The 25,416-nt window shown below is 40.9% G+C and overlaps 1 protein-coding gene across 5 annotated transcripts in view; it reads left to right on the plus strand.

Annotated features, from left to right (window-relative positions):
* The window catches only part of SORCS1 (sortilin related VPS10 domain containing receptor 1), a 256,566-nt gene that overhangs the window by 197,390 nt on the left and 33,760 nt on the right, over positions 1–25,416 (plus strand). For all 5 annotated transcript variants that reach the window (XM_064717506.1, XM_064717509.1, XM_064717507.1 and 2 more), the window contains 9 exons: positions 2,830–2,976; positions 9,472–9,574; positions 10,025–10,101; positions 11,251–11,342; positions 12,338–12,445; positions 13,422–13,539; positions 15,238–15,368; positions 23,413–23,526; positions 24,599–24,770. In XM_064717506.1, the coding sequence (XP_064573576.1) occupies positions 2,830–2,976; positions 9,472–9,574; positions 10,025–10,101; positions 11,251–11,342; positions 12,338–12,445; positions 13,422–13,539; positions 15,238–15,368; positions 23,413–23,526; positions 24,599–24,770 (1,062 nt within the window). The remainder of the gene's footprint in view (positions 1–2,829; positions 2,977–9,471; positions 9,575–10,024; positions 10,102–11,250; positions 11,343–12,337; positions 12,446–13,421; positions 13,540–15,237; positions 15,369–23,412; positions 23,527–24,598; positions 24,771–25,416) is intronic.

The following is a 25,416-nucleotide window of genomic DNA, read 5'->3' on the forward strand; positions in this document are numbered from 1 at the left end:
GGCTGACACAGAACCTGGCACAAACCTTCCTTTCAGTTTGATGTTCTTGCTGGAAGAGAACAGAGCCAGCCAGCATGGTTCTCTGAGTCAGATTGTTATAGTGATCTAGGGGAAAATGGAGAGGAAGGCAAGAGAAGGAGAAAAATCCATAGATAAATTAAAAGTAAGTGGAGAGATTGCCAAATGAGTCCTTCTCTGGCAGCAGCAGTATATTTAAAAAAGCATCATCATTACAGAAGATGTCAGAGAAAGGCCTGTTTAATGTGCAGGTGTCTGTTTGAATGTTTGTCAGGTGTTAGAAGTAAGTTCTTCTGGTTGCAGTGAACATGTTTGTGTGTTTAATTCCTAACTTGATTCTAAATCAAGAATAAATCTGCTCAATGCTGTGAAGCAGGGCATCGGACTGGGTACAAAGAAATAAAAATTCTTTCATGGTGTCTCCTTGAGTTCACAAAGAGGCTGTCCTAATGACCACCTCCTAAAGTGAGGGAAGAGCTAAATCACTGACCACTGTGTCTGAGTGCCCTTTCTAGTTCCTGTGTCTGCCCAGGCTGTGTTGGAATGGTCCACAGCAAGACAGTCCCACCTGTGACAATCCATGACTGAGCTGATAACAGACTGTGAGGAGGTGTGTCTATAGCTATGGTATATGTCCTGTCACTCTGGAAATTACTTTTTCCTAGAAGTATGTATGTTGGCTGAGGAGAATGTTCAATGTATGAAGGTGGTAATGGGGAGTGAAAAATGTCTTAAGAGTTGTGTGCTCAAGTGTCTTGTATGGATCTTTCTGAAGCTGTGGAGCAGTATTAGTATCTGCAGGAAATCATCCAGAAAATTCAGGGTGGTGATGATTCTACAATTCCTGTGGGGGAGCTGATGGAGTGCTTTCCTCTTTGACCACTGGTAGTCATGCACTCTCTTGCCTGGGCCTTTCTCTGCAATCACTGTGTGAGCAGCAAGGCTGAACAGCTCCCTGTGTGTGTCAGGGTTGTGTATGTGCAATTGGTCTCTTCCCTCTGAGAGTACACAAGCATGTCTGTGCAGTCTTTTTTTTAAGATAAAGCTGTCGAAGACTGACAGAATAACTTTGCTTTCTCAGGAAAGGATTCTGAATCCCAGCCCATGACTAGAATCATAAAAAGAAAAAAAAAATCAGGATTTCAGAGCACTTTTATTGCTCAATATATAAAGTGCTCTTTAATCATTTATGGCCAGCGTTTCACAGGGACTATACAATAGAACAATTTTGGGACAGCACAAAGCAAAGTACAACTGCAACTATAGGCTGTAGCCTCTGGTAGTAAAGGCAGAAATATGGGGTTTTTTTCCATCCCTGTCTATTCATGCACTGTCACTGTGAGACAGGAGTACCCTTGTCTTTTCAGGGTGCGTTTCTACTAAAACAAAGAAATCCTGAATACTTAGTTGGATAGGGTCTAACAATCTAGCTGGGAAATTGAAAAGGTTATCTTTTTTCTGCTTATATCAACAATGAATTAGTTAAATATTTAATTTAAATACTATTGCCCTTTATAGCAAGCTATGTCAAAGTCTTTATGAACTTCAAGTGAAATTCAGGATGGTGCTATTTGAATGACTAAGTACATCACTGTGCTATACCAAAGCACTGTACATAAGTAGTTTCACAGCATGTGATTTAAAGTGCAATAAGGTCCTGTTCACTGGTAGCTGTAGCATCCAAATCCAGCCACATAATTAAATGGGTTGAGCTGTAAAAAGCTCTAAATCTGCTGTGTAACTGTTTGCCATGCCATGTCATTTAATCTCTGTGAATAAAAACCCTTGATGAATGATTCTCTCTGCTAATTCTACATCATGAGCAGAGGTGAGGTGGATGACTGAACAGACTTGCTGGAAACCAAAAAGTTTCTCATTTACCCCCTCCTTTTCCTGATTTCACTTCCCTTTTTATTGCAGCACTCAGATTGCAGAATGACAGCCTAACAAATTCATTCTCAAGCTGCAGCAGCTATTGGGCTATTGATTTTCAGTGTGCTGAGAAGATGGGAACATTCTGCAGTGTGAGTTGTGGTTTGAGGTTGACTCTTTTTTTCTCCTCACTGAGATACTTTTAGGCTTGGTTCCAGTGTGCAACTGTTAGTGTCATCTCTTTGCAAAATCCTCCTGCAGGTCTGTGGATTTAAACTGTTGGGTAAAACACCAGGAAAAAATTAAAGAATGAAGACCTCATTGCCAGCTCTGTAACTGCATTCTGTGTGGCCTTGCTTGAGTCACCAGTGCTTTGGTTTCCTCAAAATACAAAACTAACAAAAATACCTCTGTGCCCCAAGTTATCCCATTGAAACACTGATAATTATTGTTTCAAAACACATTGAGATCCTTAGATGAAATGTCTGAAGAAGGCTGGATGAGAATAGAAACACTGAAATGCAAGTTTATGTGTGTGTGTTGCTGTTTTTTTCACAAGCCCAAAATTGCTGCTGTTTCCTGCTGCAGCTGTGCAAGAGAAAAATAATTGCTTGTGCATGTTTCATCTTTCAGGGGGAAGGATGCCTACACAGTTGAGAGGTTGTCACTTTACAGATAATGCTACTGACATCTTGCCATGTTCCCATGATGATTCTGAAATACAATATTTCTTTCCCATTTGTCATCTTTGCGCCTATGATGGCTCTGTCTCTTCCCCAGCACTCCAGCTTGCCTTTGATGTACATTGGCAATTCTGGCCCTGACACTGACCACACTGACAGAGCCATCAGAGCCCTGGTGGGTTTGACAGAGAAAAAAGGAAATGCACAGAACCTGCATGGACTTGATCTATTTTTCAGCCATGTCAATTTTTCCTAGGTAGCAGGGATAAAGGGAATGTTCTTGGCTAACAAGAAGATTGACAACCAAGTGAAAACTTTCATCACCTACAATAAAGGCAGAGACTGGAGTTTGTTGCAGGCTCCGCACACGGATCTGAGGGGAAATCCCATTCACTGTCTCCTAGTAAGTACCTGAGGGGGGAATTTGGGGGGTGATAATACCCCAGAACAATCTTTTTTCTACCAGGTAACATAACAAAAAGAGGGCAGCTCCCCTCTCCATGCAGTGTGTCTCATGGAGTGCAGTACTTCAGGCTTGGGCTGCCAGGCATTTGTACATTGTAATTTACGTTAATTTCATTTATTTCTGGAGCAAATAGTGGATCAGCTGCCTTCTGCAGAAGTGCTGTGTTCACTGGAAGAGCAGGGGAAGCTGGATGCTGTATCTGGCAGTCAGTTCTCTGGACACTAGATGGGAGGCGAGAGCTGCTGTAGCTCAGAACTCAGAGGCACAGTAACTGGAAACAGGCTGAAAGGAAAAGAGAGCTGGGATTGCTTTCAGGCTGCTCTCTTGGCATTAATATTTATTAACATTCATCATTTTCTCTTTGAGCTCATAAGTGAGAATCGACACATTCATCCAAATATATGTGCAGCTTTGTGTTGGTGTAAATTGTATCCATCTCTTTACTTACTGATATAGATCCACACATAGCTACGTCTTTAATCATCATTATATGCAAACAGCTTCCAAGAGGGAGAGTGAAATATAAGTAATGTGAATAGAATTGGAGACCTCTGTGAAGTTAAGAGAACCTAAACTGATCTTGACATATTTTTCAGCTGATGCAATCTATTCACAGTAGTGGAATAATACTCAGAACCCCTGTATTTGGGATTCTCAATAGCTTTCATATTATACTAATTCTAATATGGTTCTAGGCAGAATCAGGGACACTATTTAGATTGCTCTTACTGCTCCTGTCCTGTACTTGCATGTCATTTTGCATCTTAAAAAAAAATAAATTCTCATTTTGAGGCATTAGAATCTGAATCAGCATTATATTTTGTAGCTGAATGCTACACTAATCTCTTAACTGAATGTCATGCACTATTGAAAGAGCAAAGAATAAATATTTGAAGCTGCTCAAATAATTGATTTTTTGATTGAGCCAAAATGCAAGTCCTTCATTTCCTCTCCAGTTTGGACAAAATGAATAGGAAAGACTGGGGGTAAGACAGAAGAGTTCGTTATATCAAAGCATGACTAAATTCTTTTGGGTTTGTTTTCTTCTTTCAAATTTTTAAAATTTGTAACTAAGTAAATTTTTTATTAGATACTTCTATGTGGTGAAAACCAAAAAAGATGGCATGCAAAAAACTTTGCAGGCATAAAGCAGTTCAGTTCTTTGGAAGGGACTATGTAAAGAAGCCTTTGTGCTTCAAATAGATAGTATAATCTAGTTTTAACTGAAGTGAACATATTCAGTAAAAAAACGCCGACATTTTGACCTCAAATTATAACCAATTTAATCAGAAACTCAAGATTTTTATTATATGATATGATAGTATAATATCCTAGGGGACTGGCAAGGCAGAGGAACAAGAAAAACACATCGGCAAGTACAATAATAAAAGTAGACTTTTTTTTTTTCCCCATAAATTTGAAGTTAGTGTTCTGAAACTGCTTTCCTGGTATTTTTGTGCAGGGATCATGCAAATTCTGACTTGCCACTCTGGTTATAAGTGAGCCTAGAAGTGGAGGAATTGGTTATTTTATATACAGGCTATAGCTGCCACTGTAGTTGCCCATTATATAATGGAAAGGGTTAAATATCTGTGTGTGAAATAGAAATGGACAGTTTTTATGAAGGGAGAGAGAGTTATGGTCCCTTTAAGCCTTACTTTCCATACTGTATCTGCTACTATATCCATGGGCACCAGAAGATACAATAAACTTCATTTAAAATTAGACCAGATATGCCTGAACAAGCTGGGTTCCCTTGGGGATGATAAATTTGAACAAGCCAGACAAAGGGTCAGGAGGAGGAGCAGAAAGTGTGGGCACTTGTAGGGACACAGTGAGAACTGACCTGGAAAAGCACATGGTTCTCTGGGGATTGCATTTCCATCCTTGGAGCTCCACTGTACATAAGCCACTATTTAAACATTAGTTTGTTTTTATTTTGCACTCTATGCAACCATGTACTTGCTCTGAGAATTACTTCCACCTGGGCAAGCTCAGTAGATGTTTGTCATGCTGTTTACATTTCTTAAGTGCTCTGTGACTTGAGCTGGAGTGCAGGAATTGTTCTGTGATTTCAGGGTGCTGAGGGACAAATCCTCAATGGACTTAAACCTTATATCTCAGTCTTTGTCCTTCCAGGAGAATGGAAAATATTTTATCAGCCCTGCCCTGTGATAAGGCCAGAAGAATATTTAGCCATGTTGATTTTTCCTCTTCTCCAACATTGGGTAAAACAGACAAGAGGCCTTCTTTCATTCACTCCTCCATGGTTAGGTTTTCACCAGCTTTTGGAATGGCATAGGGGCAGGAAACCTCAGCTGAGCATGCAGAATCTCAGGTGGTCAACTTGCAGATTTGAAAGAAAGCAAGTAGCTGAAATCTGAACTAAACTTACTCTTTAGGTTTTACAGGAGCAAACAGTCTGGCTGCCAAGGAAAGGGACTGATAGAAGTACATAAAATATACCAAACCACAAAGTGAAATAGCAATTCTGAAAGAGAGACAAGCTATTTAAAAATCCCATCTGAGGTTCACGCCTAATGGTGGGGAAGATGAAGGCAGAATGTGGAATGAAAGAATTCTAGAAATTATAGAGAATAAACCGCAGAAGTTGGGAGTGGTAGGAAAGTTTTTGAAGCAGAAGCACTCTAAGTTTACATTCCTGGAAATGACTCAGGGATCCATAAGGGTTTTCTGCTGAGGAAAAATGCAGAGAAAAAGAATTTTCCCCTGCTCTGAGGCAATTCTGTTCCTTGTCAGTGTGACATAGCTTAGCATTTAAAACACTTCACAAACTCCACTCACCTCTTCAGCCACCCCTGCATCACTAGTTTTACCTCCTTATGTCAATTGCTCCTTTTCCTTCTAGACACAACTGTTCCTGACATGATCCTGCTTTTCCTTATGGCGCAGATAAGTGAATTCTTCATAGTCCATTGTACATGTGGTGTAGCTCCCATCCTTGCTGCTTTCCCACTGCTGCTTTTCAGCATAATTGTCTCCAGCAGTAGCTCAGGACTCACAATGACATATGTTCCAGCTCATTGGCAAAATGGGATCTGCCATTTCCCAGAGCGACAGCACAGTCCCCAGCCTGTGAGTGCAGTGCTGTGTGCTCTGTGCATTGGGTCTTTAAACCTAAACTAAGTGAGAATTAAAACAGAAGTAAGTACATAGCAGCTAAGTTGGCTAAGGAGGTTAGGAAGGAATCTGGTTGAAGCACAGGGTGAGCCAGACAAAACCATGCCTGTATTGACAGTACACTCCAGGTGTTTTTTCAGAAGGACTCAGAATTTCTTCACATTTTTTTGTGAGACAACTCTAAATAATGAGAAGGAGGAAAGCAATGAAATTCCATCTGATCCCAGGGTTTTGTTTTTCTTGTGTATACCACTTGTATTCTAAGATGAATATACTTAATCTTCATGAAATAGCTGCCAAGGTATTTCATTCCAAAGATGCTGGTTTAGTTCAGTACTTGCCATGTGTTGTGAAGTGGTTAACTGAGGAGTAGTTGTGTCCGGCAAGAGATGAGCCTGGGAGAGTTAATCAATTAGCTTTCAGGGATGGACTTGTGGTTCAAACACAGGGTTGAATCTCAGGAGAATCTTGATTCAATTTTTGGGTCTATCTCAAATTTCCTATGTGACCCTGGGCAAGTCATATATTTTCTCTGTGCCTTGCTTCCCCAGACATCTGTTTATTCCCTCCAACATTTTTTTGTCTTTTCCATAGGAATTTAAAAGGATTTCAGGATAAAGACTCTCTTCTCATAAAGGGGGACCTTTATGCCATCTGCTACAGGGTATTTTAAGCATCTAAGTGAGGTGTTTTGAATATCTCTCTTGGAAGTGTTTATCTCTTTTCATTGTTCCTTGCTATTGCAGGTGAGCAAATACTGTGACTACCCCTAGGTTTGTGAATGGTGACCAGCATCATCTTTGTGTTATATATAATATTTTCTCTCACTTCTGATGAGGGACAGCCACTAATATATTTGGTTTGTATTGTGTCCTGCCATTGGAGATAGTTCGGGTGGGCTGTGCAGAACAGCCAAAAGTGGATTTGTGGATGTTTATGAGAAATTTTACTAAGAACTCAAGAGTTTCCTGAGTGGGGGCCCATAAGAGTGTTGGCTTGAAAATATTAGGAAGCAAGTAATGAACTCCAGCATAATTGTAAAAACTGTGGCAGTGGGCAGAGAAAGGGGCTTTATCACCTGTGCTTTATCTTCTATCTAGAGTTTAAATGCTCCATGATGTGGTTGCCTTTCCCTTGGTGGCTGTGCAACAGTTAGCACAGATGGAAACAAGGCAAGACAAGGAAACCCAAACCTGTGATTCTGGTGATAATAATGTTTTTAGTAGCCTGTTGGTAATGACAAAAAGGACAGAGAAAATTGATGAAAATTCTGAAAACCAGTGAGATGTCTGTATGTGAATTAAGCTATGGGAGCTGGAGGAGGAACACAGAAGGACCAGAAGAACACAAAACAACTGGAAAAATACCTGTTGATGAACTGTATAAGGACAGAGATGGAGAAGGTGTACAGGGGAATGAGGAAGAGAATGCTAACACAGTCAGGATGTGGGATGGCCATGGGCAGTAACTTCAGGTGTTTGGCTAAGAGTGGAAAGGTTGGCTTTCACACCGTAGCCAGTTGACACTACAGACTCTAAGCATTACTGCACTCCAACCAGTAAGAAGTCATGCCACTAAAAAGACCATCTGTCTGCTTAGACAGATGGCCTGGCTTTTAATATTGGAGAGATATATTCCATTTCTATACACTATATCTGTGAAATGAGATAAATTTGAAAGGAAGCCTCCAGTAGCACAAAGATTGAATCTTAACAAGGTCTCATCTGAGTTGGGAATTGGCTGAGTTGCCATTAGGTTCTGTCTTCAAAATGCTGAAGTGAGCTTGCAGTATGTTAGTTTTAAAAATATGTTTTCTATTTAGTCTTCTCACAACCTACCCAAATGTAAAAGGAAAGAGTCCGTGCTCTTGCAGTGCTTTTCCACTTCCTGCATTCGTGTCAGCTCAATTTGTTTTCCAGTCCCTCCCGGCGCCCCGGGCTGCTCCTGTGGCTGCCCTCGCAAGGCTGTCACTTGGAGTTAGGCTGCTCAGTACTTCCACTTGGCAGCTTGTGCTCCCTGCTGCACACCCACGTCCCCCTTTCCTGTCTCACATAAGTGAGAGCTCCCATCTCTTCTCAGCACCCTCGTTTGCCTTTGCCAGAAGAGCCCTGCCTTTCTCCACAGGAATTGCCATTTCAGTCACATTCACCTGCTTTGAGATGGGATGGGTAAGTGGCCCTCCTCCAGTGACCTTTGGGACTAGGTCTCCTATAGAGGAGGTCTGCCAGGGTCTTGGGGTCACAGCTGTAGCCTTTAGGCAGCTGGTGTTATTCAGGAAAACCTGCCTCCTTTGAGCCTGAAGATTCCTCTGCACAGCCCCTGTTACACAGCTGGGCAAGGTGAAGAATGGGCTTTGCTCCACTTCTGCTCCTGTGTGATGTCCACTTGGAATGAGTCAGTTTGCTTCAGGTTTTCTTGCCAGTATTTTTCCCCTGCTCCTCCCTTAGCCTGTTTCATGAAGGGCTCTTCATGAGGTTTGAAAGAAAAAAAATTCTGGAAATAAAACCCAAGTGAAGAAGATAGCATTCAGAAATTTTCAGAAAATATCACATTACAGATTTGGAGGGAATTGTAATGGCAGCCTTGAAAACCTGCCCATCTGTCTTACTTTCTAGCTCAGCTGATTAATTCTGTACCACTTGAGTCTTACCTGAGTACCCAGCACACAAAATCAATAGCAAGTAGATAAGGTTTCCATGGATGTATTTGTATTGAAAACTTAAAGGTCACATCCAGATGGGCAATGAAGCTTTCCTTTAAACTTGAAACTAACACTTTCTAGTCGTGGTAGTTCTTTGTATTTATTGCAGTGCATTTCAGAGCAGTCATATGTCAAAAAGAGTTAAGAAATGGTATGAAATAAGGTTTTTTTTCTTGGCTAATCAGTGGTGATTCAACACCACATCAGTAGGGTTAAACTGCTTCTTTTTTCAGAGATAGCTTGGGCAGTGCTGCTCAGAGTCATTTCATGTCTGCACCAGTGTGCATGATTGCTTCTCACAGAGTAGGAGCCAGGAGCCTCAGGTAGTCCTTACATCATCTGCCTCTGCAAGCCTGGTCCTCTCCTTTCAGGTACAGCCTCAAAGATGTGGTCCTTGGAAGGGGGTTTCAGCCTGGTGCATCAGATTCCCACTGGGAATGGGTTGTGTCAGAAAACGATGGCAAAGTGGCTGTGCCCATCTAAGGGATTAGGAGGAAATACAGAAAAACACTGTATGTTTCTAGGCCTGTAGAAACAGGAGCATACATTGTTGTTTCTGCTTTTTACTTTTATTTCCCCTTTCTCCATAGCCCTATTGCTCCCTTCATCTTCACCTGAAGGTCTCAGACAACCCCTATACCTCAGGAAACATCGCCAGCCGAGACACTGCCCCCAGTATTATTGTAGCTTCAGGTATGAAACATCTAAAAATTGCCTTGTTTGATGTGCAAACCTGGATAAATTCTGGAGTTTGTGGAGGGTGTTGGGTGGCTCTGGGGTGTCACACCACCAGTATTGGGAAAGGAGGCAGGCTGTCAAATGAAAATCCTTATGGGCCTTCAGCTTGTCATATGCTTTTTATGGAAACTGGCCTTCAAGACACAGGAGATCATGTCTAGCCCTCTACTCCTGTGAGCATAAGATCAAATTAGGGCATTTCCTTTGCATGTAGAGGAGTTGTATATATTGGGTCTTTTATATATTTTTTTCAAACTGAAACACCTTCCCTCTTCCCCCTTCCCTCTCATTTTCCTCCCAAACCCAGAAGTTCCTACAGCTGCAAAATAAATAAATACAGTTACTCCCCTGATTTGCTTATTGTTTCTGAGAGGGTTCCTTCACTAACCAGTGCTCATCTTACAGGTAATATAGGCACTGAGCTATCAGACAATGACATCAGCATGTTTGTTACTTCTGATGCTGGGAACACTTGGAGGCAGGTAAATAGCACAGAATCACTGGTTTAAATACAAATCAGGAAATATCATAAAAGTAGATTCAATCTGTCACTTACTTTATGTTTCATTTGGTTTGGGGTAGCTTTTTCTCAAAGGTACCGAGATGTTCAAAGAGAAAAACTGAATATGCTGTTAGACTTCATATAACAGAAAATTATTTTTATTATTCTACTCAGTTTGACTTCAGTTTAACCCCACAGAAAAGACAACAGAATAAATTATGAACAATAAGGGGAGAGAAAGTGTTACTTTTTACTGTTGTAAATCCCTCATGCCAACCAAACTATTTTTCTTTTTGTCCATGACTGTACTTACCCAAAAATCAGCAGTTTCACTGTTCTATTTTTTCTCACTTCAGCTGAGACTCGCTTCACCTAAGCTGAGATGACCAAAGTTTGTTGTCCATATAAATGGATTATTTTGCAGAAAAAGTCAAAATTCAGAAAAAGGCAAAATTCAGTTTGCCTTGTTCAAAGCTGCCTACCTGTGGAAAGAGACTGGATGATGAAATTATATCCAGGTCCTAATATTTAGTGGAGTCTCACCTCCTCTAATGTGTTTATCTTCAGATCAGGAAATTCTGTTTACTCCTATTTTCTGAATGGGATATCAAGTCATGGAGAGAAAGAGTAACTTTCTCAGACTAACAAATGCAGCTGTAGAGACTGTAGAGCAGATGTTTGCAGAAAGTTAATATAAAAAAGACACAGGGAGAGAAAATATTTTCCAATATTTGATAATCCAAGAATCTAATTATTTTGCAGTGTTTGACCAGCCTCATTTTTCTGCCTAAATCAATTATTTGAGATGGGGCCAGACATGTGCAAACACATGAAATTCTTCTTTAAACAAAAATTTTTCATCGGAAGTATGGAAATTGTTGATCCTTGCAAAAAGATCATATTTCTAACTTTCTGTCAAGCAAGGGAAGAATGAATTTTCCATGGACATGGAAAAATTGTGGGAAACAAAACCCAAAAAAAAAAAAATATATCTATAGTTTCCTATACTTTATTATTTTCCTAGCATATAACTGTCCTGTGTCATGATCCTGCTTAAAGAACTGTGACAATTTCTTGATTCTTATGATAATAGGTTTGAATAAATACCTTTTTTTTTTTCTTTTTTCAGATCTTTGAGGAAGAGCACAGTGTTCTGTACCTGGATCAAGGTGGAGTACTTGTTGCCATGAAACATACATCTCTGCCTATCAGACACCTCTGGTAATGACTCCATTTGTGCTAAATGGCTGCTGTCCCTCTTTCCAGATGCCAGGAAGTAGGCACTTAGTATGCATCCAGTCTTCTGAAGGTCTAGAAAGTATTAGTTAAGATACTGGTAAACATTAGGTCAGCTATAGCTAAGAAATCCTGGAAATTACGGTTTTTATAATTTTGGCTTCGCCAGATCTGAGATATCATCTGTGTAATTCCACAACACTCCTGATTTAGTACATCTTGGCTTTTTGGATTTGTTTATTTATTACATATGTGTGCGTGTGTGTGTGTATTGTTTATGCTTTTGTCTCATTAAGTTACCAAAGTAGTCCTAATTTTCAAAATTATTGATGAACTTGCCTTCTGTGTAGCAGGCAGCACTCACGAACCAGAATTTTGTTGAATACATTCAGGGTTATGTAACTGATAATGCAAAAGTGCCGTTAGCACTCATGAGTGAGGAGGCAGAGTATACTTTGTGCTGTTCTGAATAATTTATTTCCACCACAGTCAATGTGATATCAAAATCTGAACCACCCAGACCCAAGTCTTAAAAAATGATGAGTGGTTCTAAGCTTTCACTTACACTCCCCACAGGGGGGACTGCTGATCTGAAGAAACTCATCCTCCTGAAAACTAACCTCAAAATGTTTTATACTGGGGACTCAAAAGCCAGATGTTCAAAATCTCTTGTTTATTTTTTTTAAAATCTTATGCTAGACTGCATTTTGCCCTTTGAGCATCAATCTTTAACATAAATTCTAGTTTCTACCACTTAAATATTGGCCATGGATTAGTGGTATGATGCCAGACAAGCTTGATCAATGCTCTGATTTATGATGCTTCCCCAAAAAATAGTTATTTAAAGGACAACAAAAATCAGAATCCAATAAGAGAAGCTGTTTTCTGCTTCTCCATGGCAGCTGCAGTTAACTAGAGAATCCCTTTGAGTAAAATAGGAGAGTAAGGAAAGAAGACACTAATTCTGCTTTCTCCTCCAGGTTAAGTTTTGATGAAGGGAGATCTTGGAGCAAGTACAGTTTCACATCCCTCCCACTGTTTGTAGATGGAGTTTTAGGGGAGCCTGGAGAGGAAACCCTCATCATGACGTAAGTGAGCATGCCACAATGATGCTGTGCAGGTGAACCCCACGAGGTATTTTGGAACAGTGGCATTTCAGGTTGGGGACCAAACCAAGTACAATCTGCAGCCAAGAGTTTGCAGTCTTCTGTTGCTAAATCATCAGTTTATTTGTGATATAACTGAAGGATTAGCAACATGGTTCCTTGCAAGCTGCAAACACATTATCACTTAGCTTATCAGCATGAAACCTGACTCCTCAAATTGAATGTGATATAAAGCAGAGTTCCTGTTAACAGATTAATATTTGAAAGAAAAATTGTGAAGTGTTTTTTATAACTGTGTTTTTGCTGCTGCAGTCTTTTTTTGAAATGAGACACAGAGAAGTGAAGACATTCTTTTATAAAAATGAATGACAAAATGTTGCCTTGAGGCTGACTCATGAAAAATTATGTTTAGTTTCAATGTGGTATGCTGAGTTATGCATGATGCATAAATCTGGACTCAGTATGCCAGAAACTGTGATATTTTATCTGAAATCAGATTGTAAAAACAAGAAGTATTTCTGACTGACCTGTAATAAGCAGAATATGTGGCTTGGAAACTAACCTGAGCTAATAAAGATGTATGAAAAATGTTCCTTCAGGTTCTGATTTTAATTTGCATGCAAGGGATTCCCAAAGCTTAAAACTCAGATAAAACTCTTGAAGGTATTACTGTCTCCAGCCCCACATCAAATCTTCTCTTGACTCTTCAAGTTGAGTCATTTTGGAGATTGTCATAAATGGGAGGGTCTTAGTGAACAGAATGAAAGCTCCATACAATTTTGCAGTTTCTAATAGGATTACAGAATTTAGCAGGCTAAGTTTCACCTTGTCAGTCCAGTGAAAACGAGTAGGACTCTCACTCTTAAGGCAATTTATCTCTGTTGGAAATTGTGGTGACTGTACCTCTTGTAACTACCAGACTCCTTTTACTGTGTGTTCCTCCTGCTGCATTCTGCAGGGTGTTTGGACACTTCAGCCACCGCTCTGAGTGGCAGCTGGTGAAAGTTGACTACAAATCCATCTTTGATCGGAGATGTGAGGAAGAGGACTACAGGCCTTGGCAACTCCATAGCCAGGTGAGAAGTGAGGATGCTGGGATGTGACCTGAAGTAGCTAATGATCCTACAGTTCAAGTTCAGCACAATCCAGTATTCTTATACTGTTTGGTTTCAGCTCATCCCTTACTGGGTGGGTCTGTTCTCTTGCACTGGTGTGTTGGCCTTAGGCTGAGACTCTGTGATCTCTGAAGGATGAACAGCTGCATTTTGGGTGTCATCCTGCACACAGACAATTACCTCAGGCTTATGCAGACTAGAACAATACAACAAGAGCAGAAAACCTGCCACTGAAGCCTGAGCTCCTTCACTCTTACATATCCCATCCAATTTCCCCATCCTTACCTCCTTTCTCTCCTTCATCATCATTCTGTGTCCTCAGAGCCAGTATCTTAAGACCAGTCTAGTTGTTTTGCATTTGTTTCTCCCATTTCTGGCCCTCTTAGCCTCATTTCTTGCTCACTTGATTTCATTCCTGTTCTGTGTCTCTCTGCTGTGAGTATTGGGCATTTTAATCCCCAATTCATTGGCCCCCATGCCCTGCCCTGTGCATCCTGCATCACTCTCTGAACCATGGAATTCATGCCCAGCAAGGTGAGCTGCTCTGCACTTGAGGCATCTTCCCAGCTCTGCCAAGACACAACAGCCTATGTTTCATCAGGTTAGAATAAAATATGGCCCAAATTCTGTGGTTACATAAACACCACAGGCTCCACTGAAGTATGGAGCAAAGCACACATTTATATCATCAAAGGTTGTCTTTCTGTATATATCTTGCTGGGCAAGAATTTATTAATGAATATGAAATGAAAGTAGCTTGACTCAGACTAGCTGCTCACACAAGGCACAACTCTACACTAAAAATACCAGTTATTACTTACATCTTTAGATGCTAAAAATCAGTGCAGCATTGAATTTCAAGGAAGCACAGCATTCTGGACCAGTTGCTATTCAGGCCCTTCTGTTTCATGCCATCAAATCATCAAATCAAAGCTATGAAAAAATTTTCCCCAACAATTTTAACAGCATAAAAGGTAATAAGTGAGACTCCACTGTATTTTGTTCTTTGCTTTCTTGTGCTTGCATAAGCAAAAATACCAAGGATTTTGCAGTATTTTTTTGAGAATATTGGCTTTGGAGCTTGCAGAACTATTTTCAGAAAGGCTTCTGTGTACTTTGCCTTTTGAATTCCTTTCCACTGAGATTGCAAGGCTGAGCCTTGTTCCCTAGATAAAAATATTAAGCAGGGTGCTGAAGATGGGAAGTTTTAGCATCTACATAACATGTCAAACCCCCTAAAACCAAACTCATCCATGGGGAGTATTTACATAAACACCCATTACAAGTTTCTGCTGAATGAAAATATTCCCAGAGAGGTCAGACCAAAGAAGTAAACCTTCTGTGTGCCTCAGATTGTAGAGGAATCAGACCATGTTTTCAGTTGCTGTGAAATGGGCCTGTATCAAATGTTTATGGGCTTTGGAACAAATTCAGAGCTGAGTAAGATATATAAGTAATCTCAGATAATTTCTTAGTGTGGGTTGGAAAAGTTGATTTAGTTTCAGTTAGAGCTCCAGTAGCTTTAATTAACTGCAGTGTACTGAGATGGCATTTGGCTCCCCATCCTCTTCCCTTGAGTAGCAAGCGCAGGCTTGGAAACACCAGGTGACACAAATAGCCTGGTGGGCATCCAAGAAATGTTTCTGGCTTTGTTTCCAGGGAGAAGCCTGCATCATGGGAGCAAAAAGGATCTACAGGAAGCGCAAGTCAGAGAAGAAATGCATGCAAGGGAAATATGCTGGGGCCATGACCTCGGAGCCCTGCGTGTGCACAGAGGCAGACTTTGACTGGTGAGCACTGGGCAGGACTGGGTGCTCTCACACAGCACCATGGGGATCCCTAGAGAGGCTATAGACTCACAGAGAGCAGAAATTAATAAATGTGTAGGTATTGAAATGGGCTGCTCCCTGATCATGCAGGTGTGGTAAAAGAAGGAAAGGTGGAATAGGGATCTGTAATTTCATAAAGCTCCCCCAAAATCAGTGCTGAGCATTTTCCAGGTCACAGCTCTGTGCAGTAAGGCAACAGGTCAATTTAGCCCATCTAACCTTAGCAATGAACAAGGGTGGCTGACAGTAGTCTGAAGACATATAACAGCATTGTGTAAAAAAGAAAATAAATTCTTAACACATACATCCATATGTATATATGAGTAAAAGTAAATATGTGCATATGCAAAGTATGCCTTCAGCTTCTAGAATCAGGTATCTAGGAGATAAATTCCTGGGCCGTTTGTTGCATCTGGACCATCATGTTTGACAGTATCCAGCAGATACTGCCTTCATGATTTGAGTTAATCTCCTTCTGAAGCCTTTTCTTCTCTGATGTTTGCTGTAGGAAATAGAGTCCATTGGTGAGTTATGCACGATGTGATAAAATCTTCAGCTGCTGGTTTCATTCCAGTATTACTGCTGACTCACAGCAATTTGCACAAAAAAGGCGGGGAACCACATTATTGAAATCTCTTTCTTACCTTTTTTCTCCAAGTCTGCAAGTTCCTTAGTATCTTGGGTGAGAGAAATGTTGGCTGCTTGGCAGTGCTGATAAACTCCCTTTGTGCCTCACCCACCCAGATCTATGTCGTGTTACTAATTAAACCCAGAATCTGCTGTGTGACTGCTGAAAAGATTCATCCCATCAATATTTTATATGGAAGTTTATAGTGTTTCCCTTCTCACTCGTACCTAAACATAGAATGTTTTTTCTGTATAAAATCAGAGAATCACAGGAGGCCTTTATATTTTGTCAAAAAAAAAGTCCATTCTCTTTCTACAAACAATACAATTATGAGCATATTTTGGCACAGATTCTGTCAATATGGTTCCTTTTTTCGTCATATTCCATTTAGTTCTTTTCTAGGGAGGTCTGTGTGTAGTTCATCATTTAGGTGTCCAAAGCTCCTGGTTTTTAATCATTTAATATTTCTCTAGTAATGTAAAAAAGGTAAGAACCAAACCAAAAGACCCCAAACCATCATTAAAATCAAGGAAATTCCCTAAAGATTTTGATCCTCTTACAGGGCATGCAGTACAATGCTGAGCCAACCTCATGGTCTTATAAAATAGTTGATGCAATTGATTCACAGTCAGTCCATTAGTGTTTAAATCCCTGGCACTTGTAAGGGACACACATACCTGAAACTTCTGATAAAAATATGCTTTCCTTCCAGCACTTCTCTCTGAGAATGAATATATTTATTTCATTAAAATTGATTTTGTGCCTTACCACTATAAAACTTTGCTGCTAGGTACAGAACAAAAGTACCACAGTGACATTTGCTGGTGGAAATTTTTATTTCTTTAATGTTCACCTCAAGGAAACTTTCTCCAAAGGCTCTGCTGGGCTGTGGGAGAATCTCTAAGCGAAAGCTTGGATGGTTGGGCATGTACAACAGGCACTCACAGTTCACATGCATGAGCAAGACTCCTCAAATATGTTGGAAGCGGCAGAATTGATCTTTCTGATTAAGAAAGACATTTCTTCTTCTCATGGAATCAATTTTGGTTTAGACCAGACTGTCATGATCTCCTCCAGTTCTCACTGAACTCAAGTTATTCCTACAGTCCTCAGACTTGGATTTCTACTTCATCCATTTCAGCTTCCTTCCCTACTGCCTCTGATGAAAAAAGATTGAAATACTACTTTAAGCATCCAGTTCAGAAACATTTACCAAAAACAGTCATCAGGGGCATAATTTTACATAGATATGACAGAGCAGGACAGAAAAGGAGACAAGAAAATGGTGAGGAAAAAAGCAATTCTGTCTGCTAAGAAAGGCAAAGCTGCTGCTGCACCACTGTAACTTCCAGTGCCTGCCTTGTTGAACTCTGCACGAGGCTTCACTGCCAATTCAACCTGCAAAAGCTGGAGGGATGTTTGGAAGAAGTCAGGGTATGAATTCTCACTGTGGAAGGGTGCCCTCTGTGGAGTTCTTTCCTTTTCAGGAAGAAAAAAAGCACTTTAATCATCCTCACTCATGACATTTCAGTACTTTTGAATTATATTTTTTCTTTCTTTTTTTTTTTTTTTTTTTTTTTTTTTTTTTTTTTTTTTTTTTTTTGCTGGGCAGGGCTCTTAATTGAAGGAGATTAAAAGGGACATGTATCCCCCAAAAAGGGAGAAGTTCCTCAGCTGCCCACACTTGATTTTTGAATCTTGAAATAATTTGGACAGCTTTTTTTATTGTCAGTGTTTGCAGAACCCATGTTTGTGTACAGAGTTGAAGAAAATAACAGTCCCTGTCATTGTGCTGTCATTGCTGTTTAAACACTAAATTTATATGGAGAAAATTTTATTATCTCAGCTTGTCAGAGATTGGAGTAAAAATTGTATCCCTCTGGTCAGGTGAAGTGAGAAAAAGTGTTATTGCTGTTAATCCTGCAAGTCCTTTTTATCAGTTCAGGGGAAAAAATACCAGGTATAAAAGACAACTTTTTTTATGTTTTTTTTTTTTCTTGTAACGTCACAGAACTCCAGATTAATTTCAAATCTGTATGCAGCCCATTGGTGCTCCTTTCTCGGGGAAAAGGGCATGTTTGTTTATTGTTTTGTGCAGCGGCAAAACCGAGTGACATTAGAAGCGAATGTGGTTCCTCAAACCTTGGAACCAGAGACTCCTCTACCAGCAGAGAGCTTTTATTTATCTTTTATTTGTTCTGGGCTGGGAGCCGGAGGGGCTGGGCCAGGCTGGGCCATCCCTGGCTCCCCGTGCAGGGAATGAGGCTCACCCAGGCCATTCCTGGTTCTCCATGCCGGGAATGAGGTTCAGCCAGGCCAGGCTCAGCCATCCCTGGCTCTCCATGCAGGGAATGGGGCTCAGCTGGGCCATTTCTGGCTCTCCGTGTGGGGAATGAGGCTCAGCCGGGCCAGGCTCAGCCATTCCTGGCTCTCCGTGCAGGGAATGAGGCTCGGCCAGGCTCAGCTATCCCTGGCTCCCTGTGCAGGGAATAGGGATCACCCGGGCCAGGCTCAGCCATTCCTGGCTCTCCATGCGGGGAATGGGGCTCGGCTGGGCCAGGCTGAGCCATTCCTGGCTCCCTGTGCAGGGAATGGGGCTCAGCCGGAGCCATTCCTGGCTCCCCGTGCAGGGAATGGGGATCACCCGGGCCAGGCTCAGCCATTCCTGGCTCCCTGTGCAGGGAATGGGGCTCGCAGCCAGAGGGCAACAGCGCCTCAGGAATGGGGACCTGGATGCTCTGGCGCCCTCGGCAAGTCTGTCCTAGCAACAGCCTAGAAACGAGAATCTCCCTCTTCCTTTGATTTGGGTAAATGGATGGCACCGTTACTTGGGTGTTATTAAAGCATTAATTTACCCGATTTCCTCACATTGTGTTCCTTCCTGCCTTCTGAGCATTATTGCAGCAGTATCTTTTCAGCAGAAACACCTCCTAGACACAGATGGAAACCTTTGGTGGAGTTCATCCTTCAGCCACCTGTCTCTCAGGTCCTTTAATAGGAACTTTGAGTGGAGTGTCCCACTGTCAGTCCTTCCACTGAACCTGCTGTCAGTAATACTGACTGCTTCTTCTGTCAGGATTCCCATCTCTCACACCTTCCTGGGAAGTATGAGCGTGTTGATAGAGGTGCTAGTGATTTTGGAAAGCCAGAGAGGCACAAAGATGCCTTGGTACAACTGGGAATCAGGTCTGCTTATTTATTTCACAGATTATGTCAGCAAGGATCTGGCTGGTTCTTTTTATTTTCTCTGGCATGTAAATTACAGCCCTGCCTGCTGGGGTGAGTTGCTATGCTAAAACATCAGGGTCCTGCATCAGGAGAAAATGTTCTGACAAACAGGGAGGCAGGGGACAGACACTGAGTGGGGTTAGATTCTGCTAGCTTTGTGTGTCACCAGCCATCACTTCAGTTCATGCAGGTGCCAGCTCTGAAATACACCTACATTTGCCCCCTTTTGGTATGGGCTTGGTTAGCTAACAAATAGTAATTTAGAATCAAAATTTAGTTCATTTTGAGTGCTTGTGGAAAATGCAGATTTACTATGCAAAATCTGTGGTGCATCTCTGCATCTTTAAGGGCCTGGATACCTACTGGGCATGGATTTACTGGAAAGGTTCTGGGGATTTTAGGCTCCATATTAACATAAGCTCGTATAGCTCGACTCCAAATACTGCAATGCAATTATAATTGTACACCTTTGTAGATCCACTGTTCAGGCTGTAGCTGAATTCATCCTTCTCTGAATTAAATCCCATGTCAGGTCCTGTAGAACTGGGGAACAAGCACAGCTCCACTTTAATACACATCTACATTTGAATCATGGTTAAATATCAGAAAATGGTATTAAGTGAATAAAAAGCTAGTGAGACTTTTCCAGTGCTATGGCCACAGTTATTTCTTCCCACCAGGGCTTTTGGAAATGGCAGGAAAAAAGGTGACTCTTTTCAGAGATAGCTCAGTTCCATCCCATATAATGTCCAGAATGTTTGGAAATCTCAGTATGCAAAAGCACAGGGAGCATCGTCAGCTTCTGGCATAGCTGACCTTAAGGTGAAGCTGTTAATCTTAAGGAATTTCTATGATTACATGCTAAGTCATATATTGATTTTTAGAAGCTGTAAACATGGAAATCACTCATCTGAATTAACTGGTTATTTCTATATCTTAGAGGAGTAGAATTTTAATAATTCCATGTGAATTAAGGGTTCTACCAAACAGTATGTTTGTCAGGTCTCTTTTCAAATTACAAACTTTCTTAGGGGATTTCTTTTCTTTGATTATTACCTGTGGTGAAAATAACATTAGATAAAGGAATTTATTGTGAGCATTGCATAGAGATACAAAATGTCTGGAATTAATTTGTATCTAATTACAGAAAAGAACTTGCAGTTCTACTTTACTAAGACAAATAGGATTCCAGTTTAAACCAGTAAAAGGGTAAAACCATAATCAATGAGAGCCACAAGACAGGCTGCTTCCTACTGATAAAGCAATCCCTGATGGCAAACGCTCCACTCCTTTTTAGGAGATACATTATCTGTGTCATCCGAGTTTCTTTCAGGCAGGCACAAAATATCATCAATATATGCAAATTCCAATTCCCAGCTCCCAGGCAATGACTCAGGGAGCTGATTGCAGCTGAGGCTGATGCCTTCCCCATCTCCAGACTTTGCTGTACTGGCTCATGCTATGGACATCCAATTGATGGTAATGCTTCTTGATTGCTACAAAGCCTGTTGTGCCAAATTGTAGGCAGCAATTTGTTGTCAGCATCAGTGTTGTGCGTGCACCAGCCTGTAGCCAAGGAATTCATTAGATTCCAAGACTGCGGAGGTGAACGGGTGGCTGCTGCATCTGTGGAGGGATGGATATGGAGCAGCAATTCATGTCATTTGCTGGGATGATATTTCTGTAGGGCCTTAATGAGCCAGATGATTTGCAAGCCTGAAAACAACACTGTGAAACTTCTGTGCGTATAGCTATTTCTGTTGTGGAAAATCCTGGGATTTCTTTCTCTTGACTTTGAGAAATATGATCCACATACAGTCTAAACTAGTTAAGTCCAGCTTGGCTTGCCCAGATTTACAGGTAGGAATAGGAAGCAAAATAGGGCCTTGAATCGAGACATGTGCATAGTAAGAAAGCCCAGACTGCTGCATCAAATTGGATTGTGAGTACTGATCCCCTCTGAGGCAGATTTCACTGTATTAGTTTGTTTTGTTTTCACCTGATTACAGAACACTGAGTGTACAGTGTTACAGCTTTTTAATTAGAGTCACACACGATAACTTAGGAATACAGTGCTGCAGAGTATTTACAAATGAATTACAAAAATACAGGAGTCCCATTTGTATGTAAATATTTGTTTTCTCCAAGCAAATCAGAATGGTGTTATTCTTCATTACAAAGTGTATTCCGCAGCTATAGTGTTCTTATTCCAACAAGGATGATTATAGAAGCACATGGCAGTGGAGAATTGGCTGGCTGATGCTTCCAAAGCAATTAAGCAGCACTGAGTTGGAACCATCTGAGTAAATAGATTGATGAAAATTCAGTCAAAAAAAAATGAGGAAAAGACCGTTTAGGTCATCTACTTTATTGCTGTTTCCTAAAGTATGTTCTCAATTACTTGTTGTAGATACCCCAAGCACCACAGCTGCCAAAATGTTCCTTTGGAATAGTCATGCAGTCCAGTGTATGTTTAGGAGTTTTCTTAAGTGATAAGCAGCATTAATTTCCTTTTGCTAATGTCATCTTTTTAATATTGCTGTTTTAAGATTGCCTCAAAACCTTTTTTTTCTTTATCCAAAAGAAACAAGTTGAAGCAGAATTAAAATGTGGTGACTGAATTATTTTTGATGTCTTTTCTTGATAACACTACAAAAAACTTAACAAAGATAAATAAAAACATTGTCTCCATTTTTCTTCTTTGCCTTATATCTTAGATCAGTAACAAGCTTCTTAACATTGTTTACTGGTCACTCACTACATTTTATTTTTAAGTCATCGTGCCTTTTCAAGACACTTGAACAAAGTCTTCATTAAGTTAAACACTCCTTGTTGTTAATATTTTTCTATAAATATCTCTTTTGTTGATGATCTCGTAGTCTCACCCTGGCCATGGGCTGATGGCTGTCTTGTGGCAGCTCTGGGAGAAGCTGGAGCAGGGGCTCCACTAACTCTGATCAGGTTGTTGGAGATTCTTCCATCTCCTGTTTTTTCTCTCTGCTTCTTTACATACATATACAAAGATGAGCCCTTAACCACATAATCTAACACTGCCCTACTCCTCTTCTCTTGGAAAATCAGGCTACTTGATACCAAGGCATTAAAGATAATAAGTAAAAAATACTTTGCAGAAAAGTGCCATTTTAAGATCAAGGATTGTGTTGCAACTGGAATATTGGAATGGATTTGCTGGACTCTGTATAGCAGTTCCCAGAAACAACATCCCATTACTGCTCCATTATGAACTATGGAGAAGGCTTAGTAAAAGAAATAAGAATGATTATCCAACCAAGCAGTCCTCATTACTCAACAGCTGGAAAGTAAATCCACATGTGAATGGAATACTGATTAAAGAGGTTTTCTGTTAGCTGGATTTTTTTTCCCTGCAATAACATTTTTTATAGAGTCTTTGTTTATTTGGAATCAGGAGCAAGTTGAAATGTTTTTAGTGAAACCAAAGCAAATTTAGTCATAGCTAAGCTCAAATTGTGACAAAAGATTAAAGTTTGTCTCGTTGTTTCTAACGTGATTTTTGGTAGCATTTCCTCGTCCAAACAAAAAGAGAGTTGAAGATCACAGAATTCTTTCCCATTACCAAAGATGCTGTTAATGTCTTCAGGCGAGAGCTCTCTCAGGGCTGTAAATTTTCTTCTGCATCCTGTGTGATATCGTTTCCAAATGCAATTAGCTTTTTAGCCCTTCACTTTTTTAAGACATGACTGAGACAGTGGTGATTTAACTTAGCTTGGATTTCTGGGTTTTTTTGGGGGTTTTTTGTGTGATTTTTTTTGGGGAGGGGGGGTTGTTTGTTTGTTTGTTGGGAGTTTGTTTGTCTGGTTTGGTTTTGTATTTGTGTATTTGAGCCTGGATTTGATCCTGAGAGGTAATGTTAGACTGTGGAGAGAGAACAATTGATGCAATACTCTAAAAGGTTCTTCTTTTTTATACTGGGATTTATGCAAGATAACCACCCCAATTAAAAAACTGAAGTGGAATGAAGAGTCTGCTCTGTCAGTGAAAATAAAATCAGAAATCCTAGTAAAAAGACAGAGGAAAATCAAAACTTGTATTAACAGTAGAGAGCATGAGCTAATACCATGTTTGTTCTTTTGGGGCTTTATGTGATGGTTTCTTTTAATGTCACAACAGTGATTATGGATATGAACGCCACAGCAATGGGCAGTGTTTACCTGCATTTTGGTATAACCCATCCTCCCTGTCTAAAGACTGCAGCCTTGGACAGAGTTACCTCAACAGCACTGGGTAAGTGGCTCACCAGCCTTCACTTAGCTAGAGCACCCATATGGATTTAACCCAATGACAACTACAGATTACACCTGCTGTAGATGTGTGAGAGCTGGCTGAAGCCCTTGGGACACTTTCATCACCACCTTTGTTGGGTTGCACATCTGTCACTCCAGATCTCCATCATGTATGGCCCAGGCTTTTCTCTGGAAGATGAAGCCTTAAAAAAAAAATTGGGGGGAAACTATAAGGTCAAATCATTGGTCTTTTGGCTGAAGCAGTTTCTTAGAGCATAGGTTTTTTGTGAGAACTGGGAGTCAGACCAAACAGCTATGTTTGCAAGCCCCAGACTTAATTCAAAGATGTACGTTTCACCTAAATCAAAATGGATTTCCACTCTGGAAAATTTCCACTCTGTTGTCAGGGTACCTGTTGCCAATTCCCCGACTTCTGGGACTCTGGCTGGGCCTTCCCAGGGGGCTCCCCTGTTGGGGGAGACCCTCTTGGAGTGGTCTTGTGTCAGGAAAGAGAGATGCACTGGGTGTTTTTGGTCTTTGGGTACTTGTTTATTATTATCTTATCTAGAGTTTTGCACACCGTCCACATAAGGCTCAGCACACTGGAAAAGCACCACAAAAATGGTTAAGAATCTTTTGCTACAAGGTTTTTTAAAGCTAAGATATCCAATTGAGAACTAACACCTTATTTCGCCTTTTAACCCAATAACTGATCCCCAAAAACCCACAATGCAGATTTTTCCACCCAATAACAAAATGCCACCCAAACCCATGAAGAAGGAGGAAGAAGAAGCATGAAGAAGAAGCTCAGGATGACACCCTGTGCCCTCCATCTTGCTTCCATCTACATACTAAAAATAACTAGCATACTAAAAATCCCAAAACCCAAATTTCCCACCTAAGTGATACACCTACACAATCTATTTCAGACTAGTGGATTCTAGTCTATCTTAAAGTGTAGGAAGCTTTCTCCATGAATGAGGGTCAAACTCAGTGCTCCCCTGGGGATCAGGGCACCACAGAGCAGACAGGGAAACATTCCCTGTGTTCCCACACTCTGTCTCCCTTGACAGGTACAGGAAGGTTGTTTCCAACAACTGCACGGACGGGGTGCGCGAGCGCTACACGGCCAAGCCCCAGCAGTGCCCGGGCAAACCTCCGCAGGGGCTGCGCATCCTCACGGCCGACGGGCGCCTCACAGCCCAGCAGGGCCACAATGTCACCTTCCTGGTGCAGCTGGAGGAGGTAGGACATTCACCGTGGGACATTCACCCCGCGTGTCTCTGAGTGGGAATCACACCAGGAGAAGTTTGCAAAGAGGGTGGTATAAAAATGTTTGCAAGACAGGGCGGTATGAAATCAGTCACATCCAGGATGTAGCTGGGTGTAGCTGTCTCCATACACTGCTCCAAAATGTATGGAGATGAAAGGGCTGTCATTGTGGTGCCCAGGGTAATGTCTGGGAGAAGTTGATAAAAACTGGGAATGGGTTTAATTTGGGAATTTCACAGGAGAGCTGAAGACCGCAGGTTTGAATTATGATCCCCCATCCTTAATTGTATTTTTTGCTTCCTGCTGGTTTTTGAAACTGAATTTACATATTTGTTTTCCACTGGCTTTAAACCAAAGATGACAAATAGTACATGTGCAGCTGGGTCCCCATCACACAAATCGATACATATGGTTTAGGCATTTATGGATGAAATCTCAAAATGTCCTCAGCAGGTTTAACTCTGAAATTCGTTGCTATTGTGAAGCTGATTCGGGCTCTGATCTGTGTTTTTATTATATCTGTAACTTAACTTGGTATTTCATTGTTCTGCTCCCTCCATTCCTGAATCCGTAGAAAAAAGTATTTAAATCTTTTCACCTCTTTCTTCTTTTCAGCACT

The sequence above is a fragment of the Zonotrichia leucophrys genome, chromosome 6, assembly GCF_028769735.1.
Source record: "Zonotrichia leucophrys gambelii isolate GWCS_2022_RI chromosome 6, RI_Zleu_2.0, whole genome shotgun sequence".
NCBI lineage: Eukaryota > Metazoa > Chordata > Aves > Passeriformes > Passerellidae > Zonotrichia > Zonotrichia leucophrys.